General features: G+C 34.9%; 2 protein-coding genes across 4 annotated transcripts; one reads left to right on the forward strand and one right to left on the reverse strand.

Moving 5' to 3' along the window:
• The first annotated feature begins 1,390 nt into the window (after positions 1-1,390).
• Positions 1,391-12,590, forward strand: LOC111893806 (protein CHROMATIN REMODELING 20). 3 transcript variants are annotated; one of them, XM_023889892.3, is made up of 26 exons: positions 1,391-1,693; positions 2,883-3,037; positions 3,162-3,224; positions 3,304-3,399; positions 3,492-3,584; positions 4,490-4,680; positions 4,745-4,976; positions 5,057-5,167; positions 5,605-5,688; positions 5,788-6,192; positions 6,805-7,106; positions 7,210-7,297; positions 7,375-7,596; positions 7,703-7,822; positions 8,037-8,203; positions 8,810-8,951; positions 9,097-9,246; positions 9,327-9,382; positions 9,505-9,805; positions 9,890-10,019; positions 10,085-10,146; positions 10,238-10,461; positions 10,641-10,844; positions 10,931-11,009; positions 11,614-11,849; positions 11,928-12,590. In XM_023889892.3, exons 2-26 carry the CDS (start codon positions 2,915-2,917, stop codon positions 12,310-12,312), a joined length of 4,266 nt encoding a protein of 1,421 aa, XP_023745660.1. In that variant the 5' UTR covers positions 1,391-1,693; positions 2,883-2,914; the 3' UTR covers positions 12,313-12,590. The 3 variants fall into 3 exon arrangements, with proteins under 3 accessions (XP_023745660.1, XP_023745659.1, XP_023745658.1); XM_023889891.3 differs by having other exon boundaries at positions 1,392-1,693; positions 2,871-3,037; positions 5,785-6,192; XM_023889890.3 differs by having other exon boundaries at positions 1,392-1,693; positions 5,785-6,192.
• A 5,403-nt stretch (positions 12,591-17,993) lies between these two features.
• LOC111893795 (uncharacterized mitochondrial protein AtMg01250-like) lies at positions 17,994-18,509 on the reverse strand. Its single transcript, XM_023889878.1, has one exon. It carries the CDS (start codon positions 18,507-18,509, stop codon positions 17,994-17,996), a length of 516 nt encoding a protein of 171 aa, XP_023745646.1.
• Between the last annotated feature and the right edge of the window lie 2,347 nt (positions 18,510-20,856).

Raw genomic sequence — 20,856 nt, forward strand, 5'->3', positions numbered from 1 at the left:
TGTCGCCAAGCTTTGATAAAATACCGCCTTAAGTCAAATATGTGTATAAAAATGAATAATAATATATAATATATAAAAAATATTAATTATATACAAAATTGCCACCGTAAGTCATGTTTTACAAACGACTTGGCTCGTCACGACTCAAAAAAGTTTAAGGCCTGACATTGCCTTCAAGTCATGTTTTACGTTATTTAGAATCTGGGTTGATAGAGTAAGAATAACTTTTTTTTTTGGGCCATTAAATGAATATATGCTACTAAAAATGCTATAAAAAAATTTGGCCCATAGGCCATGTTCATGGACACTTTGGTGAACATACCATGGGCCGACCTGGTTTTGACCGCCATTGTGAACAACAACAGTGACTTAACAACCCCATATCACATGCTCTTAATAACCTTGGAATCCAAACTCCAACCAAATAAAAAAGGGAAATCTCTAGAAAAGTCCCCAATATTTTACCCTAATTTACGAAAAAGTAAAAAAAAAAAGTCCCAATTACCGGTAAAAATGACGATTTGACTCTATTTTCCCGGTTTCATTACTTACCCGATTTTAATAAAGTCCCATTTTTTACCATAATTTACGAATAAGTCCTAAATTATGGTAAAGTAATAAGTAGGGATGAGCAAAAGGACCGAACCGGCCGGAACCGGCTTGAACCGGACCGGACCGGGGAACCGGCTTCGGCCAAAGTCAAGAACCGAACCGGCCCGGCAGTTCTACCGGTTCCGGTTGTACCGGTTCTTGTCGTGTCTTCAAATGTTGGAACCGCTCCTTGAAAAATAGCATCATACGGTTCCGGTTTTTGCCGGTTCTACCGGTTCCGGTTAAATCGGTTTCGGTTCCTACCGGTTTACGGTTCCAAAAATCCACAAAAATTACGTCCCGGTCCCGGCTCGACCGGTTCCGATGCCGGTTCCGGTTCCAGTACCGGTTCCAGCCGGTTCCCCGGTCCATATGCTCATCCCTAGTAATAAGACTTTAATAAAAATTATGGTAAAATAATAGGACTTTAATGAAACCGGGAAAATAATGAAACCGATAAACCGGAAAAAAATGGTCAAATCGTCATTTTTTACGATAATCGAGACTTTTTTCATAAACCAACTTTAGTTTGGGACTTTTTCGTAATTAGGGTGAAATATTAAGACTTTTCCGAAGATTTCTCAATAAAAAAAGAACAAATTATATTATTTTAACTGGTAAAGGAATATTTAATATAAAAGTATTAGGCATTTTTAAATTAACCATTGAATAAATAGGTTATTAACGATGTTTATGATGTAAGAAAATCCGGATATTAATAATATATGGTTGAGGATGTTATCTACATATTAAAAAATAGCTGAGGGACTCTTTATGTAGTTCCTTCGAAGAACTGTATCTCGTCGATATGTGCGATTGATAAAAGGGGACGAGAAAGAGGGGACAATGAAAACGAAAAACCCTCCCTCCCTCCAAATTGTAAAATCGAATAATCACAAATCCAAGTAGACGCATTTGCTCGGTACTGTTTCCTTATAGTTGAGACATACAAACTTCAAGATCGGAGTTGGGTTTCTTATTGCTCGAATATAGAAGTACTTAATTGTAACCCTGGTTTTGAGTTTATATTTGCTTTGAAATGACGACGTATACTTGAGCAGCGACACTGAAGGAACGTAAACGAATGATTACTTCTCTTTAGGTATTTTATCTTTTTAACTGTTGGTTTTCATCTTTCGACTTGCTTTATTTCTGGGTTTTCAGTTTCATGATATGGGTATACGATTTGATTAGAATTTTCGTTGATTTATTCTTGATTGATTTATGTGCATTGTATTACGGGTATATCATCACACAAGACTTGGCTTTTGAGGTCTAAAATGTATTGTAATGGAGGAGATTGTTGATATCGATGACACATGTTCAGATTCTCGTGGTTACTATCTGATATCACTCCTTGATTGCCAAGATAGTTAGCGCCAATTGCTACTAAAGAAACTCTTTTTTTTTTTCACGCAATGTAGTCATGTTTGTGTTCTTAGCAAATCTTGGAAACTGTGTTAATTGCAGAGCAGTTTTAGTTATGATCTAAAGAAGTTGCAGAATAACCTTCACCATTTTTTGTCTTGTGATGTACTTGTTGGGTTGTCATAGATGCCACAACTTTCCAATTTAATGTCAATTTAGATTGGTGTAACTCTCCTTGTACTATGTGTGCACCATTTTGGTGATTGAGGGAAATAAGCTAAAGTACACATGGTTAAGGAAGTTTGTTGTGTTTGTCACCTTTGTACATTGTCATGGAAGGCATCTGTAAAGTCACTAGATTCAATGAGGCACATGTCTCATCCTTTAGGGGCATGACATGAGGTGCATGAGGGTGGGATTCATTGAAGTTAGCCACAAGTCAAACTTTGTCTGCCATTTTAACAAATCAACAATTGATTTTCCCTAAATATTTCTATTTTGAATCACATCAGTGCTCATTAAGCATCTTAGAGATCTCAATTCCAAGAATTTGATATTTGGATAAACTATTAAGAAAGATATATGAAGATAGTGACTTAAAGTAGGAGTAATAGTTGATTAGGGTTCAAGTATTTAGGTTAAATATCTCTAGATTTTAGTATATTAGGAAGTTTGTAGCTGTCTTTTATACAATGATGTATAAATCAACTCAAATAAACTTATTGTCATAAACATATACAATATTATTCTAGATTTAGTGGGCCATACATCTGGACTAGCACTCTCGTTTGATATGCTTTCCTTTTTATCATTGCATATACTTGATTAATGACATGATTTTTCATTTTTCTATTTGACTTAGAAGAATCTGATGCATTATAATATCTTATTCATGTTTATTAATGGTTTAGGGACTACTGCAGGTTATAAAATAATTGTACAATTTATACTATTGATGGCTGCTGATAAATGTGAAGAGGAAGAAGATCTTGGAAGTGCATCCAGTGACTCTTTCATCAATGATAGTGAGAATGATGAGCCCTCAACATCTGGTCAAGATGATGGGGTGCATCTTGAGGCAAGATATACTAAATTTTTACATGAATAATAACCATTCTTAGATACATGCACAAACTCACATCAAATTATCAGTTACATATGTTGTGATTGTTGTATTAGAGTTTTTTGTTTTTGTCTCTTAGCAACCTCTTACCGATGAAGACATTGAAAGGCTAATTTCAGAGCTCTTGACAGTTGAGAGTAAGGTATTGATTGGTATTTCAAAGCTTTTAATTTCCATTGAATTGTTTGTTTTCTTTTTCACATTTTGATGTTGTAATTTAGGCTGCAGAGGCCCAAGAAGCACTTGAAGATGAGTCACTTGCAAAAGTGGAAGTTGAAGTAAGGGATGAGTTAGCACAATCTCTTGAGGGGGAAGAAGTTAGTTTATACTTTATAGCCCTTTTTTTTACTTATCTTTTTGATTTTGTTTCTTTTTCATATCACTAACCATTATTTCTTTTTTTGCATAGCTTGAGAATGCTGTTGCAGATGAAATGTTAGCTTTGAGAGAAAAATGGGAAGATGAGCTTGATGACCTTGAAACAGAGAGTGCTCACTTGTTGGTCTGCTCTTTACTCCAGTGTCAACTTTTTGATTCTTGGGCTATTTTTGGCAAACCAAAAAGTAGCTTATAAGCTAGCCTATTTTTCTAGCTTTTTTAGTTTGTCATTCTTGGCAAACCAAAAAGTAGCTTATAAGCTTTTAAAAAAGCTACTTACACTAGCGTTTCAACGAGATATTCTCTCAAATATACTACCCTTTTATTAGTTATAAAAGACTCAATCTTCTACATGCCCTTTTATGTCATTTTACATATTTCAACTAGTTTGTACCAAAAAGTAGTTTATAGGCTAGCTTTTTAAAAAGCTACTCAGACTAGCATTTCAACGAGCTTGTTGAGCTTTTTTAATATTCCCAAATGTACCCTTTATTAATTATAAAAAAACTCAATTTTCTACATGCGCTTTTATGTCATTTTACATATTTTGGCTAGCTTATACTTAAAAGTAGTTTTGTAAGCTAGCTTTTTAAACAGCTACTCAGACTAGTGTTTCAACGAGCTTATTGAGCTTTTTTAATATTCTCCCAAATATACCCTTTATTAATTATAAAAGACTCAATTTTCTACATGCCCGTTTATGTCATTTTACATATTTTGGCTAGCTTATACCAGAAAGTAGTTTTATAAGCTAGCTTTTTAAACAGCTACTCATACTAGTGTTCCAACGAGCTTATTGAGCCTTTTTAATATTCTCCCAAATATACCCTTTATTAGTTATAAAAAACTCAATCTTCTACATGCCCTTTTATGTCATTTTACATATTTCAGTTTCAGCTAGCACATTAGCTAGTTTTACCGAACTTTATTTTTTATCAGCTAGCTTTTCAGCCAGTATGTCAAACATAGTATTATATAAAAAGTTTGTTTAATGTTGTGCTGATGATGCTTTATATTAATATTGTGTAGGAGCAACTTGATGGAGCAGGAATTGAACTTCCAAGCCTTTATAAGTGGATAGAAAGCCAAGCTCCAAATGGATGCTGTACAGAAGCATGGAAAAATAGGACTCATTGGGTTGGATCAAATGTTACAAATGATGCTACTGAATCAATTGCAGATGCTGACAAGTATCTGCAAACTCATAGGCCTGTTAAAAGGTAACTTATTTTCACTAATCATATGATCTCTACAGGTTTTAAGGTTGATTTCTATGTTTAACAGACATCATGGTAAATTGTTGGAGGAAGGTGCAAGTGGATTTCTTCAGAAACGCCTTGCTCCTGAAGATGATAAAGAATCTAATAAAGATGTAAATTGGTCATCTTTTAATGAATTGTGTTCTTCATCAAGTAAGAACACTTCATTTGGAAGCAAAAACTGGGCTTCTGTATACTTGGCAAGTACTCCACAACAAGCTGCAGAACTGGGACTTAACTTTCCTGGTGTAGATGAGGTAAGTAAAAAGTTTTCTTGTTTTTTCATTTTCTGTTTTTTGTTGTTTTTCATCATCTTGATCTCTGTGTGTGTGTTTAGGTTGAGGAGATTGATGATATTGAAGGCAGTTTGGATGACCCTTTTGTTGCTGCTGCTGTAGTGACAGAGAGAGAACTGTATAAATCTGAAGATCATAAGAACATTAAAAAGGTATGTGAGGATTACAATTTACAAGACATTGTTGGTGCTATTAGTTATTTTCAACTCTGATATCTATATTTGATCATCTAAACTGTTAAGACTATGTTTAATGTGATTTATATGAACTTCATGGTTACCTAGAAATGGATGGGCTATGATTTATATAAACAAATTCATACTTTTTCACCACAAGTGAATCTCATATCTTCATTTTCCATTTGTACATATTGATTCTATAATCCATTAAATAACTACAGTATTTTCCAATTACATTTATTGATTCTATTAACTAGTTATTCCTTCAACTAATCCAACTCTTGATCTCTCGCATTAGAACATAAATACTCCATTAGTCTATTTGGACTTTATGTGTCCAAATCAACATAAAGATAAGTTTCTATTAATTGTCACATACTTACTTTGCTAAAAGCTATTTCCATTGACAGGTTAAAGAAGAAGATGACGTAAATATTGATCGTAAGCTTCTATCCCGTTTGAACAAAAAGAGACAAAAAAAGAAGTTAAAGCAGGTGTGTTTACTTTTAAAAAAAAGGGTTCAGCTTTTGCTCTTGTAATATTTATACAAATTTATGATATACCGAAACTTAAATTTTGAAAATGATCAGAAGGGTATCAAGGAAGCTGAGGAAGAAGATGATATCAGTAATGATATTGCAAATCACAGATTAAATGCCAATCACAAGACGTCAAGTAATGGTGTTCATGCAGCAGTGCTTTCAGGGTCAAAACGGTCATCTGACAGTGTTGAACAATCTGATAGCAAGAAGTGCAGAACCGATGTTGAACATGTTGCAGTGGATGGATCTACTTCTCCATGCAGTGAAAGTGAAACAAATGATCAAAGTGATCACAAAGGAAATGGAGATGCTAATTCTCCTTCAGGGAGTTCAGATGAGGAATTCTGTTGTACAGCTTGTGATAAAGTTGCTAATGAAGTGCATACACATCCACTTTTGAAAGTCATTGTATGCAGAAACTGCAAATATCGATTAGATGAGAAAATGAAAGAAACGGTATGCATTTTTAGTTTTCAGCTTTCATATTACTTTTTGACACAATATGAAAATACACATTTATTTTTATTGATGCATTATGATAGACTTCCCAAATTGTTTGTCAAGGTGGAAATCTGTAAGGGGGTATTTGGTTCATAGAATGTTTTAGAAGGAATAAAATGCAACTCCATTTCTCTGCATAAATGTTTGGTTTGTAAATCTGTCAAAAGGGTTTGCTTATTTATGTTTGGTTTGTAAAATTCTAGTGTTAAAAGGGTATTTTGGTATTTTTAACAAAGTGGAAATGCTTGGAATTGGATTCCTTGCGTTTCAGGATGGAATATTGGAATCCATCAGTAAAAAGGATTTTCTGAATTCCAACGGAATTCAATTCCCTACTCATTTGCAACCAATTCCTGGAATGGAATGGAATTGAATTCCAATTCCAGTAAGTGGGTTGACATTCTTTTCACTATTTTTCGACCATAAGTATGGCAACTACTCTGAAGATTTCTTTTTAACAGCCTCTATTGATTTACTTATTTTAATTTTGTATATTCCTGATGACATTTAAAAGATAAGTGTATACTTTTTCTCTTTTCTCTCTTACTAAATTCGATTGATTCACAGGATCCCGAATGTTCAGAGTGTTTCTGTGGATGGTGTGGAAAAAACGGGGATTTAGTAAGCTGCAAATCATGCAAAAACTTGTTCTGTACTTCCTGTATAAAGAAGAATCTTGGAGAAGAATATTTGCTAAAAGCACAGGAGTCCAGCTGGCAATGCTGTTGCTGCACCCCAAGTATCCTGCAGTCATTAACTTCACAGTTACAGAAAGCCTTTGAATCTAGAAGTGAATCATCATCTTCAAGTTCAGAAAGTGATTCAGATGACTCTGATGATTCAGATGACAATATCAAGGTTCCCCTTAGGTATTATCACTTTCTTTTTTCTTCTTTATCAACTAGAAAAGTACTGTAATAATGTTATATACTTATCACAATATACTAATATTATGTATTCTTGTGACATCAGCAAAAGGAGAAGGAAGAAGAAAATTCGAAGAATCCTTGATGATACTGAATTAGGAGAAGATACTAAAAAGAAGATTGCAATCGAAAAGGTATACTACACTACATTCTTTTTATTGACTTTTATTGTGTGTGAAAGTTATTTATTTATTAATTTACTTCATTTTAGGAACGACAAGAACGACTTAAATCACTGGAAGCTGAGCGTTTAAAGGCACTAAAATCCATGAAGACAAATTATACAAGCTTTAGGGCAACTGTATCTGATGGAACTACTGTTAAAGTGTTGGGTGATGCACAAACTGGCTATATTGTAAATGTTGTGAGGGAGGAAAATGAAGAGGCTGTGAGGTTGCCACCTAGCATCTCAATCAAATTGAAATCTCATCAGGTATACTATACATGCTTCTTTTTTGCTTAGGTAAAATTGTGTATCATTTAGGGAAAGTTACTGAGTATGACCTTTTGTTGCTTAATTTACCTTTTTCTCCCTGCAGGTTGCAGGCATAAGGTTTTTGTGGGAAAATATTATACAGTCGATTACAAAAGTGAGGTCAGGGGATAAGGGACTTGGTTGCATACTTGCACATACCATGGGGTTAGGTAAAACCCTACAGGTATTATGATAAAACCACTTTATATTGTTTAATGTTACACCCTGAAACTCAACCTGAAAGTTTTATAATAATAAAAAATCCAACTATTCATGTCTGAATGTGAAGATATGGATTTCTATCAAGCAAAGAGTTACAAGTACAAAGGATTATATGATATTGCTCACATTTTTTTTTTCAGTTGCCACCATTGATTATAATTAGCTTGCTTTTTCAGGTTATAGCTTTTCTGTATGCTGCTATGAGAAGTGTTGATATAGGATTAAAAGCTGCTATGATTGTTACACCTGTAAATGTTTTGCATAACTGGAGGCATGAGTTTACAAAATGGAGACCTACAGAGTTTAAGCCTATTCGTGTCTACATGCTTGAAGATGTCCCAAGGTTTTACTTTTACTCTTATACCCTTTCCTGTGTTTAATGCATTTTTGTAATAATTCTATTCATACTCTTACACTACTTTCTTTAGTCTCTGTTTATTATCAACATTATTCTTTTCGGGACACGTGAGAGAAATAAATACTTGTGGAAAATTTATTCCCTTTTTACTAAGTATGTGTTCAATGAGATTAAGGGGCTGTTTCTTTCTAACTTAATAAAAGCTTAATGGGTTAAGCACTTAATGTACACAACTATACATTGTTGTCTCTTTTAAATTAATCTAGACATAAAGACTTAGTTGATTAAGTTCCACCCAACTTTCCTCATGTTATAATTGACGAATAATGTGAAAGTGGTTTGTTGGAATGTAAGGGTAAAATGGTCATTTAATCTCATTCGGATGGGTTATTCAGTATATAAAAGAAACAAAACCTTATGTATACAACACTTTTGTCCATACTCCATACAAACATCATTATCTGTTCAACCACTATACCTATACAGGGCTTAATGAGGGAAAAAGAAACAACTCCTAGGTTTTATGAACACATATACTGAGTTTTGTGGCAATGTCAGTTGATTTTGTTTATGTTAAATTTATATTTGTAGGGATAGAAGACTTGAGTTGCTAATGAAGTGGAGATCTAAAGGTGGTGTTTTCTTGATTGGTTATACTAATTTTCGTAACTTGTCTCTTGGAAAACATATCAAAGATCGCCACATGGCTAAGGAATTTTGTAGGACTCTTCAGGTAATCATTTTGGACTTCAAAATATTTTATATTTATTTATTTTATAGCTTCTTATTTAATAATAATGACAATATATATATATATATATATATATATATATATATATATATATATATATATATATATATATATATATATATCTCAGGATGGACCTGACATACTTGTGTGTGATGAGGCCCACATGATTAAGAACACAAGAGCTGATACAACTCAGGCCTTAAAACAAGTGAAATGCCAGAGGCGAATAGCATTAACAGGGTCACCTCTTCAAAATAACCTCATGGAGTATTATTGTGTAAGTTCTTCTACTTCCATTGATTTGTTTACAAAGGGCTTCAAAGATCTTATGATCATTGTACTTTGTATTCAATACAGATGGTTGATTTTGTGAGGGAAGGATTTCTTGGCAGCAGTCAAGAGTTTAGAAATCGGTTAGCCTTCCTAACTTTATAATATATATAATTATATATACACACAGAGAGAGAGAGAGAGAGAGATATATATATATATATAAGTGTTGTATGTTGACTTTGGTCAATGTGTGTTTTTGTAGCTTCCAAAACCCTATTGAGAATGGGCAACACACAAATTCAACAACAGATGATGTAAAAATCATGAACCAGAGATCTCACATTCTCTATGAACAACTAAAGGGATTTGTCCAAAGAATGGATATGAATGTTGTGAAGAAGGATTTACCTCCAAAAACTGTTTTTGTAATTGCTGTGAAGCTTTCTCCTATGCAAAGGGTACTTTACAAAAAATTCCTTGATGTTCATGGACTCACTGAAGAGAAGGCTTCTCAAGAAAAAACCAGGAAGAGTTTTTTCGCCAGTTATCAGGCATTGGCTCAGGTATATTCTTTTTAACTTAATGGACTTAAAAAAGCAACATGACTTAATCTATTAAGTTATTGTAATATGGTTTCCACTTGCTAGATATGGAATCATCCTGGAATATTACAACTAATGAAAGATAGAAACTTTGGGAAACGTGAAAATGTTGTTGAAAATTTTCTTGAAGACAGTTCTAGTGATGAGAATTTGGATTATACCATGGCCAATGGAGGTAAAGTTTCATTTTCTTTTCCCTTTTTTTTTTGCAAATTATATATTCATACACTTTTCTTTCAGATAAAATAAGGAACAGAAAGGACCAATCAACTAGAAAGAAAGTCGGTGGCTTTTTCAAAGAGGTATGTAAATAATGTTTCAAGTTTTTGTTTTTGTACTTTTTAGTTGATCATGTGATTCATGTCATTTTAAAAAAAAAATATATATTTTCAGAATTGGTGGGGTGATCTTCTACAGGAGAATGGCTATGATGCTGAAAACAGTGGTAAAATTGTTTTACTGCTTGATATTTTAACCTTGTGTTCTGATGCTAGTGATAAGGCACTGGTTTTCAGTCAAAGTTTAGCCACTCTTGATATGATTGAACGCCATCTGTCCAAATTACCCCGAAAAGGGAAAAGCCGAAAATGTTGGAAACAGGGAAAAGATTGGTACAGGTGCGTGATTGCATACTAAAATTACTTATATACCCTTTTAAATCTAAACTATCTCCTGCATCAGGTTTAGTATAGTTTATTCATTCCCTAAACTTTAAACCTAAAGCTTAGTGCTTTTTCCTTGTATAAAGTACGTCTTATTTTGGGTTTTAAATTTTGACTTATTTTTATACAAACAGGCTAGATGGAAGAACTGAAGGATCAGAGAGACAAAAACTGGTTGAGAAGTTCAATGATCCTTCAAATAAGAGGGTCAAATGCACTTTAATATCAACCAGAGCTGGATCTCTTGGTATTAATCTGTATGCTGCTAATCGTGTTATTATTGTTGATGGATCTTGGAACCCAACGTATGATCTTCAGGCTATTTATCGAGCTTGGAGGTATATCATAATTCTAAATTTTTAACAACATTAATTGATTAATTAATCAGTTTTATATAAAATTCAACTCCCTTTTGTAATTGCAGATATGGACAAACAAAGCCTGTGTTTGCATACCGTTTAATGGCACATGGGACTATGGAAGAAAAGATTTATAAGCGTCAGGTAATAGTCACATTTGTGAATAATGGACAAAAGACGTAAATGCCCTTGTTGTCATTTGGCATCATGCATTGGACCGAGACCGAGACTCATGTTCCGTTGAACAAAATTTGCATTGTTTTGTCCGGTCCAAAAAGGTGGGACAGAGACTTGCTCTCGATCTCTCTCTGTCTTTTGGAAAAAGACGAAAACGCCCTTCTCATCCTCATCATTGAAAATAGCACTAGAAAGTTTGTCCAGACCACTGCTGCCATGTGTAACAAATGCAGCCTAAGGCTGCATTTGTTAAGTGGGACAGGACTGGACAAGCTTTCTAGTGCTATTTTACACGATGAGGATGAGAAGGGCGTTTTCGTCTTTTTCCATAGACAGAGAGAGATCTTGAACAAGTCTCTGTCCCACCTTTTTGGACGGGACAAAACAATGCAAATTTTGTTCAACGGAACATGAGTCTCGGTCTCGGTCTCGGTCCAATGCACGATGCCAAATGACAACAAGGGCATTTACGTCTTTTGTCCATTATCGACATGGGTTGAATAGACATGCAACGTGTTTGTAGTGAATATAAAATTATAATTTATAATGAATGAATTGAACAAATAAATAGGTTACAAAGGAGAGTCTTTCAGCAAGAGTGGTTGATAGACAACAAGTACATAGAACAATATCTAAAGAAGAGATGTTGCATCTGTTTGCCTTTGGTGATGATGAAAGCCTAAATACATCATATAATAAAGTTGACCAACTCGGTGGCAATGCTGCTACACAATTCGATCCTCTTCTTCATGCAACTGTTTCTTCCGACAAGTTCATGGAAGTATTACTCAGTAAACATCACCCCAAGTAATATATAATTCACTATCTTTTCCTCTTTATAAAAAGAAAAACTTAAATTTCTCCTAACATACCAATTTCATTCAGATGGATTGCAAATTATCACGAACATGAAAGTCTTCTCCAAGAAAACGAAGATGAAAAACTATCAAAAGAAGAACAAGACATGGCATGGGAAGTATACAGAAGAACCCTAGAATGGGAAGAAGTGCAAAGAAACCCGGTTGAAGGGCCCACACCCGTTTTCAAACCAACCATCAACGAGGTTGAACCCGAACCCGAACCCGAACCGGAACCCAGAACCAAGAAGCCACCTCGGTGCACCCGGGTGTGTTCAAGGGACCGGTTTGTGTTAAGAAAATGCACAAACTTAGCCCATATGTTAACCTTAAGGAGCCAAGGTGTGAAACAAGGGTGCACCACTATTTGTGGTGAATGTGGGCAGGAAATTAGCTGGAATGGTGTTAAATAGTGGGTGAAAAAGAATAGGCATATTTTTGAGTAATTATCAAAGAAAAGCTCCAATTTTTATGATTATACATTGGACATGAAGTTGATTGGAGTTTTAAAGATGGTGTAAAAGTTTTCTTGGTATATGTTGTTATGGGATTTTAGCCCCATTTTGTGGTGACTCTGACTTTAGTTATCGATTTGTAGAATGTGGAAGGGTTGGTCTTATAGTTGCATTATTTTTGGAGAGTTTGGTATAAAAGATGAATATATATATATATATTTTTTTATTTTTTTATATGGCTCGATGCTTCTACAATTGATATTGAAAGTTGATTAAATATGAACCCTTGAATGTTGTGTGTTTTTTTTGAAACGGCAAATAGTATTATAAATAATTAAGGGCCATACAATAGCAAGCCGCTATGAATGGAAAGTACATAATAGAAACAAAAGAAGATAAAAAAAAACGGTTACAAAAACGATCAAGACTTTAGAGTTAATTAAGCAAAAGAAAGGGTGAAGCACTCCAATTTGCTCAACATTCCAAACCATCACCCCGAGTTAATTAAGCAAAAGAAAGGGTGAAGCATTCCAATTTGCTCAACATTCCAAACCATCATCCCTGTATTTGTTCCATTCAAACGATTGGTGTATGATAGAATCTGCAGTTTTGGTCGGATTGACATCAATCTTTTTGAATATTTTATCATTTCTTGTCATCCATATATTCCAAATGGTGGAGTATATAATCATGCAAAGCGTGTTCCGTTTTTTGGACAATGTTAGGGTGCAAAGTCACTCTTGGATGTAGTGTTTTAGGCTTTCCCCTTTGTATGTGTAAATGGGTTGAGTCTTTTCTATAAATAGGAAGTGAGTGACTCCCATTAAGTAAGTGAATCCATTTGGAGTGTTAGACTAGAGAGAGAAATCTGTACAAACCCATTTGTATATTCTTTCTAAATCTAATAAGAGCTTACAAAGATTTATTTACTCCTTGTGTTCTTGATTTTACATGATGATTCACTAGATCTTTCATATTCCGCACATGCCATCATAATCAACACCACTACAATTGGTATCAGAGGGGTGTTCTTGATTTGATCAAGAATTGATCCTTGATGGCTATCTTGATTTGGTGATTCATTTTATGATCTTGGATCTTCGTGGTTTAGAGAGTTTTTGGATTCTAGAAATCGAATTCATCTTTGATTCTATTCATAATTCGAATTTCTTCACTAGAATTCAAGTGATTTTTACTTTCTCTTTCTAGAAAACCCACTAAAAATCACTTTCTCTCTCTAGAATTCTTCAAGTTTTTGTGATCATGGTGGATTTGCCATATGATTCTTGGATTGTGATCATTGAAGATATCAAATACAAAGTCAATGAAGATCAATTTTATGGGTTGGTGTTAAGCAAATTGATTTCATGGGGTAATATGGTTTCTTATGGAGGTTTGAAGGATGATCATGGAAGCTTGGTATTTCAACCAATTTGTATGATTGCATGGTTGAATAAAATTGCCTTGTACATATTAGTCCGTAGTAGAAATCAAAAGGAAGGAGAAGAACGAGATTTGTTCAATAAGAAATACATTTCTCTAATTGAAAACCCAAATGATCTTCGTGCTCTTAAGCTTGTTGAAGTTCTTGACAATGGAGTTCAATGTGATGTTCTTGATGTTCAAGGAAAAGGAGTTCAAGTTGATGTTCATGATGAAAAAGTTTTTTGCTCAATTGGAGTTCAAACCGATGATATTTTGTGTTCTTGTGATTCGTTTGAAGGAATGATTCCTTATCGGAAGCCGGTGATCCAAGAAAATCACAAGTATCAAACTCCAAAAGATTTGATTTAAACTCACAAAGTTCATGTTGTGGAAAGTGGGTTTGTTCATGGAGTCAAGTCTTCAAAATGCAAAAAGATGAGAAAGAAAAAGAAGAAGAAGATCAATCGTAAAAACAAGCGGGTTTACTCACAAAAATCGTCAAATGTTGTGAAGTTGAAATTCGTGAAGCAAATTTGGGTTCCTAAGCAATAATCTCCAAGTGTTGCATTGAGTTTGAAGTCAAAACCCAAGAGTGTTGGAGGTTCTTTTGAAGATGTTCTTAGTATGATGAAGAACACGAAGAATGAGTTGTACATCTCGCATAGTGGGTGGTACAATGTTCGATTTGAAGATTTTCTCATTCCAACAAAAGAACCGAGATCTTCTAAATTCGATTCGTTTGTTGAAAATGGATCTCGATTCGTGAAAAAGGTAACTCAAATTCTCAAATGGATTCCAAAACGTCCATGATTTCGATTCGTATTTTTTGTTTTTCATTTTTGATCGATTTGTCTCGTTGGATCAAATTCATTTCAACACCATTGATGATCCAACAATATTTTTTTAGACCAAGCCCAAATCAAACATTTAATTTTGTTTTGATTTAATCTTGAGCCCAAATCACATAATCCATTACTATTCATCTAATCATTTCTTTTAGCCCAAAATTAATATTCGTTTACTGTTCATGTATTCCCTTGAGCCCAAAATTCTTTTTGATCTTTCATTATTCCTTAAGTCTGACTATCATTCGCATCATAGAAAGTCAAAGTTATCTCCATGTCGACAGTATTCGTTAATTGAGTTCGTGACAATTGCAAATCTGGAATCGAAATCGAGTTAGATGGTCATAAACATCGCAATCGATTTTGATTTGTACTTGGAATGAGTCGATTGAAAATCGAATGTCGATTCAACTGATGTTTGTTGATCGAATAGAAAGAGTTTTGAGAATTTGATTGTGATTTTGAAATCAGTTCATGTATTGGTGTAAATGTCTAAATCGTTGACTGATGCTGATTACGGGAATAATTTCGAAGGGAAGGGAAGGTGTATGACGTTTTCTGTATTTTCAATTTGTGTTTGAGGTCGATGGTCATAAGAAAGATTCTGAAGGATTGAGAAGAATGGTTTTTGATTTTGAATGATGAATTTGGAAACGAATGTGTGAATATCAATTGGGAAAATTGATTTTCGCATATAGGAAAGCTTGATTATTGAGGTTGACGGGTTGAATGAAAAGCGAAGGCTGAGTAATTGAGAATTGGAGGATCGATGGTCGATAGTTGGGAACGTACTGAGACTCGCAATCGATAACGAATGGATTTGAATGCTATTGGAAATCAATTTCGTGAATCGACATGACGATTTCGTTTTTGATTGGGAATATGAAAACGAAGGTTGAACGAAGTGTGTTGTTGATTTGATTTTGAGTCCTTACAGTGAAAACAAAGGAAATATGATGAAATCGGTAACTGATAACGAAGGAATCGGTATTTTATGGTTGCTGATTGATTGACGATTCGTGAAGGAGAAAGCGATGTCTTGGGATTGAACAATTTCGTTAGTGGTTCAAGATGTTAACTGGAAATAGACAGTTTACGAAAAAATAGTTCGCATAGAAGTTCATGATTTCTTGTTTGAGGATGCGAAGGCTTCATATTGTGAATTGGTCGATTGGGTTGATGATCAAACATGAGTTCGCATACATGGTCAAGAACGTTCGCAGGTTGTGATATGGGTCGTTCGCATCTAGTAGCAATTTGTTTGTTTGTCAAACAAGATTCGCAATCTGTGATGTTTTGGAGAAGTTCGCATCTGGTAACAAGCGTAGAAAAATGCAAAAGTGTCGATTCGCATCCCTAAACTTTCAATGAAATGACGATTTATACCCACTTTCGCAATGGGGTCATAAAATGACAAAAATGTAGAATTTTCGAAGTGAGTCCCTGTAGTTTCTTAATATTGGCAGTTTATACCTAAATTCGCATATGGGTAATAAAAGCTGAGAAATTGCAAAATTTTCAGTTCTGGTCCCTGCAATTTGTGCGAATTTACGCTTTATGCCCGGTTTCGAAAATGGGCTAGAGTTTCGCATATTTGGCTGTTTAAGGCGCAACGGGTCCCTGCAAGTTTCAGAAAGTGACAATTTCTACCCGGTTTTTGAAAAATCTTGCAACTTTCACCCAAAAAGTCAAAAATTTTCATAAATTGGAAATTTTTTGTGGCTTTTTCTTGATTGTTTTTCCATGCAAGATTTTTGGTGATTCATTTTTGGTACACATCAACGGGGAGTATCGTGAAGACTATTCCTCGGGCGCTTCTCATCCTTACTGGGTTTTATAATCATTTTTTGATTATAAAAAGAGGGAGAATGATGGGTATTCGAAGCTTCTCAGGTTTGTCGAATATTCATTTGCGGATTTGAAGACCGGTGTTACTTCGAGGGGGAGTTTGGTCTTGATCGCGCTAACTCGTTGGAGATTGAAGTCGGACATCCAATCCTAACTTTGAGGGGGAGAATGTTAGGGTGCAAAGTCACTCTTGGATGTAGTGTTTTAGGCTTTCCCCTTTGTATGTGTAAATGGGTTGAGTCTTTCCTATAAATAGGAAGTGAGTCACTCCCATTAAGTAAGTGAATCCATTTGGAGTGTTAGACTAGAGAGAGAAATTTGTACAAACCCATTTGTATATTCTTTCTAGATCTAATAAGAGCTTACAAAGATTTATTTACTCCTTGTGTTCTTGATTTTACATGATGATTCACTAGATCTTTCATATTCCGCACATGCCATCATAATCAACACCACTACAGACAATTCCCCCATGAAGCAGCAAAATCAATGAGTTCTCTGACATTCCTGAATTGCATTTGTTGAATCCCGCACCATCGAAATATCTAGTAGTAAACCACCTTAGAAAATTCACATTCAACTAACAGGTGAGATGTGGTTTCATGACCTGTGCCACATAGTTGACAGTTCCTGTTTTGAACATCAATACCCCTATGAATTAATGCCTCAGTAAATGGTATTTTGTCCATAGCCGCCCTCCAAACAAAACATTTGACTTTTAGAGGAATAACCTTTGACCATGAAATCATGGGTCCCGAGATTTGGTTAAGATATGAAACCACCAATTGCCTTAGGGTGCTCACCACATACATTCCGTCCATGCTTGGTTTAAAACAGAATCCAAACTTAGATGGTGAATCAAAATTAATGGATCCAATAAGTTTGTAAAATTCATGAAGTTCCATACGAGCTTCTGTGTTCATTGTATTCATTCTCCATTTCCATGAGAAGTCTGTATTGCAAAGTCTGTCCATTAGTGAGCACCTTTTTACCGATTCAAGGTTATATAGATGTGGGAATTTGTCCTGTAAAGGCATATCTCCACACCAATCATCCTTCAAGAATAGGATTTTCACATTCCCACTAGGTACAAGGGAAAAAAGAGTCATTGGGTCAATATTATAAGACTTGAGGCTCATGATAGCTTTGGAGATGTTGCTGTTGATGACATCACTACAGATACGTCCCTTTTCATTTTTTAGTCTCCACCACCACTTCATAAGCAAAGCAATGTTTTGAGCCTTTAATGTACCTACGCCTAGTCCACCAACTTTTTTATCCGCAACCACCTTACTCCAACACCCAATGCAGTTTCCTTTTCTCATCCGTGCTACCCCATAAGAATTTTCTTCTGATTCTTTCCAGAACATCTAGTACACCTTGTGGAGCTTTGAAAAGGGATAGATAGTATGTAGGAACACTTCCCAAGACCGACTTAATTAAAGTCAACCTACCCCCAAACGATAGAGCACTAGCTTTCCAGTTTGATAGTTTTGTATGAAATTTGCTAATTACCGGTTTCTACTTATTCTTTAACGCCATATTAGCCCCCATAGGAACTCCGAGATATATAAAAGGAAAAGAGCTTTTAAGGCATCCCAGGACTTGCGCCATACTTTGAAGCTCATAATCAAAGACATTAATTCCAAACAATCGTGACTTGTGAAAATTGATCTTGAGTCCTGATGATATTTCAAAGCATTTAAGAATCCGAGAGAGATTTTGAATACTCTCCAAGTCCCACATGCCTGAAAATATGGTGTCGTCTGCATATAGCAGGTGCGATATAGTAGGACCATTGTTTGGAAGCTTTACTCCATGAATTAAAGACCTGCCGGACGCACCTTGAATTGCAACGTGAAGCCATTCCATTGCAATTATAAACAAAAAAGGTGATAGGGGGTCTCCTTGTCTAACTCCCCTAGTGATTGGGAATTCATCGGAGGGGGTCCCATTCACTAAAACCGAAGCTCGTGCCGAAGACAAACATCCAAAAATCCATTTCCTCCATTTGTTTCCAAAAGACATTTGCTCCATTATTGAGTCCAAGTACCCCCAATTTATTGTATCAAATGCCTTTTCGAAGTCTACTTTGAATAAGTAGATCACTTTCTTGGATTTTTTTGCCTAATTATGTATTTCATTCATAGACAGGGGACCATCCAGTATATTTCTGCCACTGGTGTAAGCTGATTGAGCTTCGTCCACTACTGATCCAATAACGCTTTTGAGACGGTTGGCTAGAACCTTGGCAACAATTTTATAAATGCACCCAATTAGACTGATGGGTCTGTAGTCCGCAAGTGAGATCGGATCCTTCACCTTCGGAATTAATGTTATGAATGACGAGTTGCAACCCTTTGACAAGTTGCAACCCTTGTGTTTTCTTTTTAACTTTTGTTAGCGCATCCTTCTCAAAGCACATTTATGACCAAAGACAGTTTACTTGTAGCATGCATAGATAGGTACATATAGTAACAAGTAATAAATAGTGTATATCATCATAGGGATGAGATTTAAAACTAAAAAACTAAAACGTTAGAATCAGAATAAGTAGTAGTGGGCTGGGCTGGTTTCAGGTTTAAAGAATGACTTTTTATCTAGGTTCTGGGTAATGAGGGTTTTAGATCCTTCGGGTCTGGGTAAATTGGTTTTAAGAAATGGAACCGGTGTCCAGAACCGTTTTTTTAGGGGTTTTTTTGTTAAAAATTAAAACATGTATATTTAACTCGTTTGAAGTTAGATTATAACATATTTTGTACTTAACATTTGAAGCAATTTGGGATCGATGTCATGTTATTAAGTTTTAATATTGTTGGAATATGTTTTTCTGCAATTAATATTTCGTAGCAGTTTTTAATATTTTGTGGTTGTTTTTCTGCTTCTAGAAGGTGTGGTTTAAAAAAACAAAAAAACTTATTAGTGGTGAGGGGAAGTATTAGTGGCAACTATGAAGAAGAAAGCCATTCATAATGCATTCCAATCTATCTGAATTTTACTACATCTCCTAGAAAGCCAATTAAAATTGAAAAAGCAAATATATATGGTGAAAACAACATTGCCATATCCGGTGATTGTTAAAATGCCGAAGAAAACAACAAGTGAATAGTCAAAGCAACACAAGCTGATATCAAGGTGGTCTTGGTAGGCATCTTTCCTTTATCACTCCTCAATACCATGCCTTCAAATATTGGCCAACCAATTACCACACCAAACCCTGTAATGAATAACTGGCCAAACAATTCTTCAAGCCTCCCATTATTGATCAAAACATGCCCAATTCCCATAAAAAAGGCGAAAAAGTTGACAATCACAGCCACATTTATTGATACAAACATTGGTGATTCTACGCCAAAACTAAAAATGCCTTTATGGTAACGTATTTCTTGTTCATTGTCTGACACTTTGCTTGTCACATTAAACTCCAATGTTGACATGCCAAGAGACGTAACCAACCAATCAAAAAATGAAAATAGGTAAGTCGAGCATCCCAATATCAACCACATTCTTTGGTAACTCCACCACTTTTTTAACGTTGATCTTGCCACCACATAATCAACAACATTTTTCCCATATGCTCCAAGGAAAAGGAATACATAAAGAGAAAATCAAGGGTCTGATACCTACACAACAAAGTATGCATTTTCTTATCATATAACTTAATCAAGAATGTTTGTCTATGTGTATTCAAGAAAGCCGTCAGTCATATGTACACACCTCTGGGAATATAACAGTGGAGTTTACGAGTGCTAATTGAGGCAAAAAGGCATATATGATTATGAAAATACACCAAAAGGCACGAAATTGAAAGTATGCATGACATAAGGCCTGAAGAGGGTTCATATTCCTTATTCCGAATGTGATAGTGTAAGTAGTGTAAGTGTCGTATTTGTTGATGTTGTAGAAGAGTTGAGGAAATTGAACGAATCCAAAATTTGAACCAATGGTTGGGTCCAAGAAATAAAATAACATACGAAGTGGTGTTTTTGGATCGTTGGAGTACATGTCACAACAATCCAGGATAAGGAATATAGGTGCATTTAATTTGTCAATGTTGCAGATACTTGAAGCTACAAAATAAGGGGATTGTAATGGTCAACCAATTAATTAATTATAATTGGTGAAAATTAATACTATACATGATTAAAATGTTAACGAGAGCAAGATAAGATGAGAATAGAAGAGAGTTTGAATTTTGTTGTTTGTAGATATCATATCCCGTTAATTATGGCAGGCTTGTAGATTAGTTGTTAGCCTAAAGTTCCTTGTATAAATACATGTAATCTGTTGATTATGAAAATACACGAAGAAAACCATTCCCAGATCTCTGTTACTTTTTTGTTACATGGTATCAGAGCAGTGCGAACCTGAACCTTTGAAAAAC

The sequence above is a fragment of the Lactuca sativa genome, chromosome 2 (genome assembly GCF_002870075.4).
Source record: "Lactuca sativa cultivar Salinas chromosome 2, Lsat_Salinas_v11, whole genome shotgun sequence".
NCBI classification, from domain to species: domain Eukaryota; kingdom Viridiplantae; phylum Streptophyta; class Magnoliopsida; order Asterales; family Asteraceae; genus Lactuca; species Lactuca sativa.

What these genes read in the sequence shown, in the direction of transcription:
- LOC111893806 (XM_023889891.3), top strand. Translation starts at nt 2,915, where the DNA reads ATGGCTGCTGATAAATGTGAAGAGGAAGAAGATCTTGGAAGTGCATCC. An exon ending in ATGATGGGGTGCATCTTGAG is followed by an intron (nt 3,038 to 3,161) that starts GCAAGATATACT and finishes TTTGTCTCTTAG; the next exon opens with CAACCTCTTACCGATGAAGA. An exon ending in ACTTTCCTGGTGTAGATGAG is followed by an intron (nt 4,977 to 5,056) that starts GTAAGTAAAAAG and finishes GTGTGTGTTTAG; the next exon opens with GTTGAGGAGATTGATGATAT.
- LOC111893795 (XM_023889878.1), bottom strand. Translation starts at nt 18,509, where the DNA reads ATGGAGCAAATGTCTTTTGGAAACAAATGGAGGAAATGGATTTTTGGA.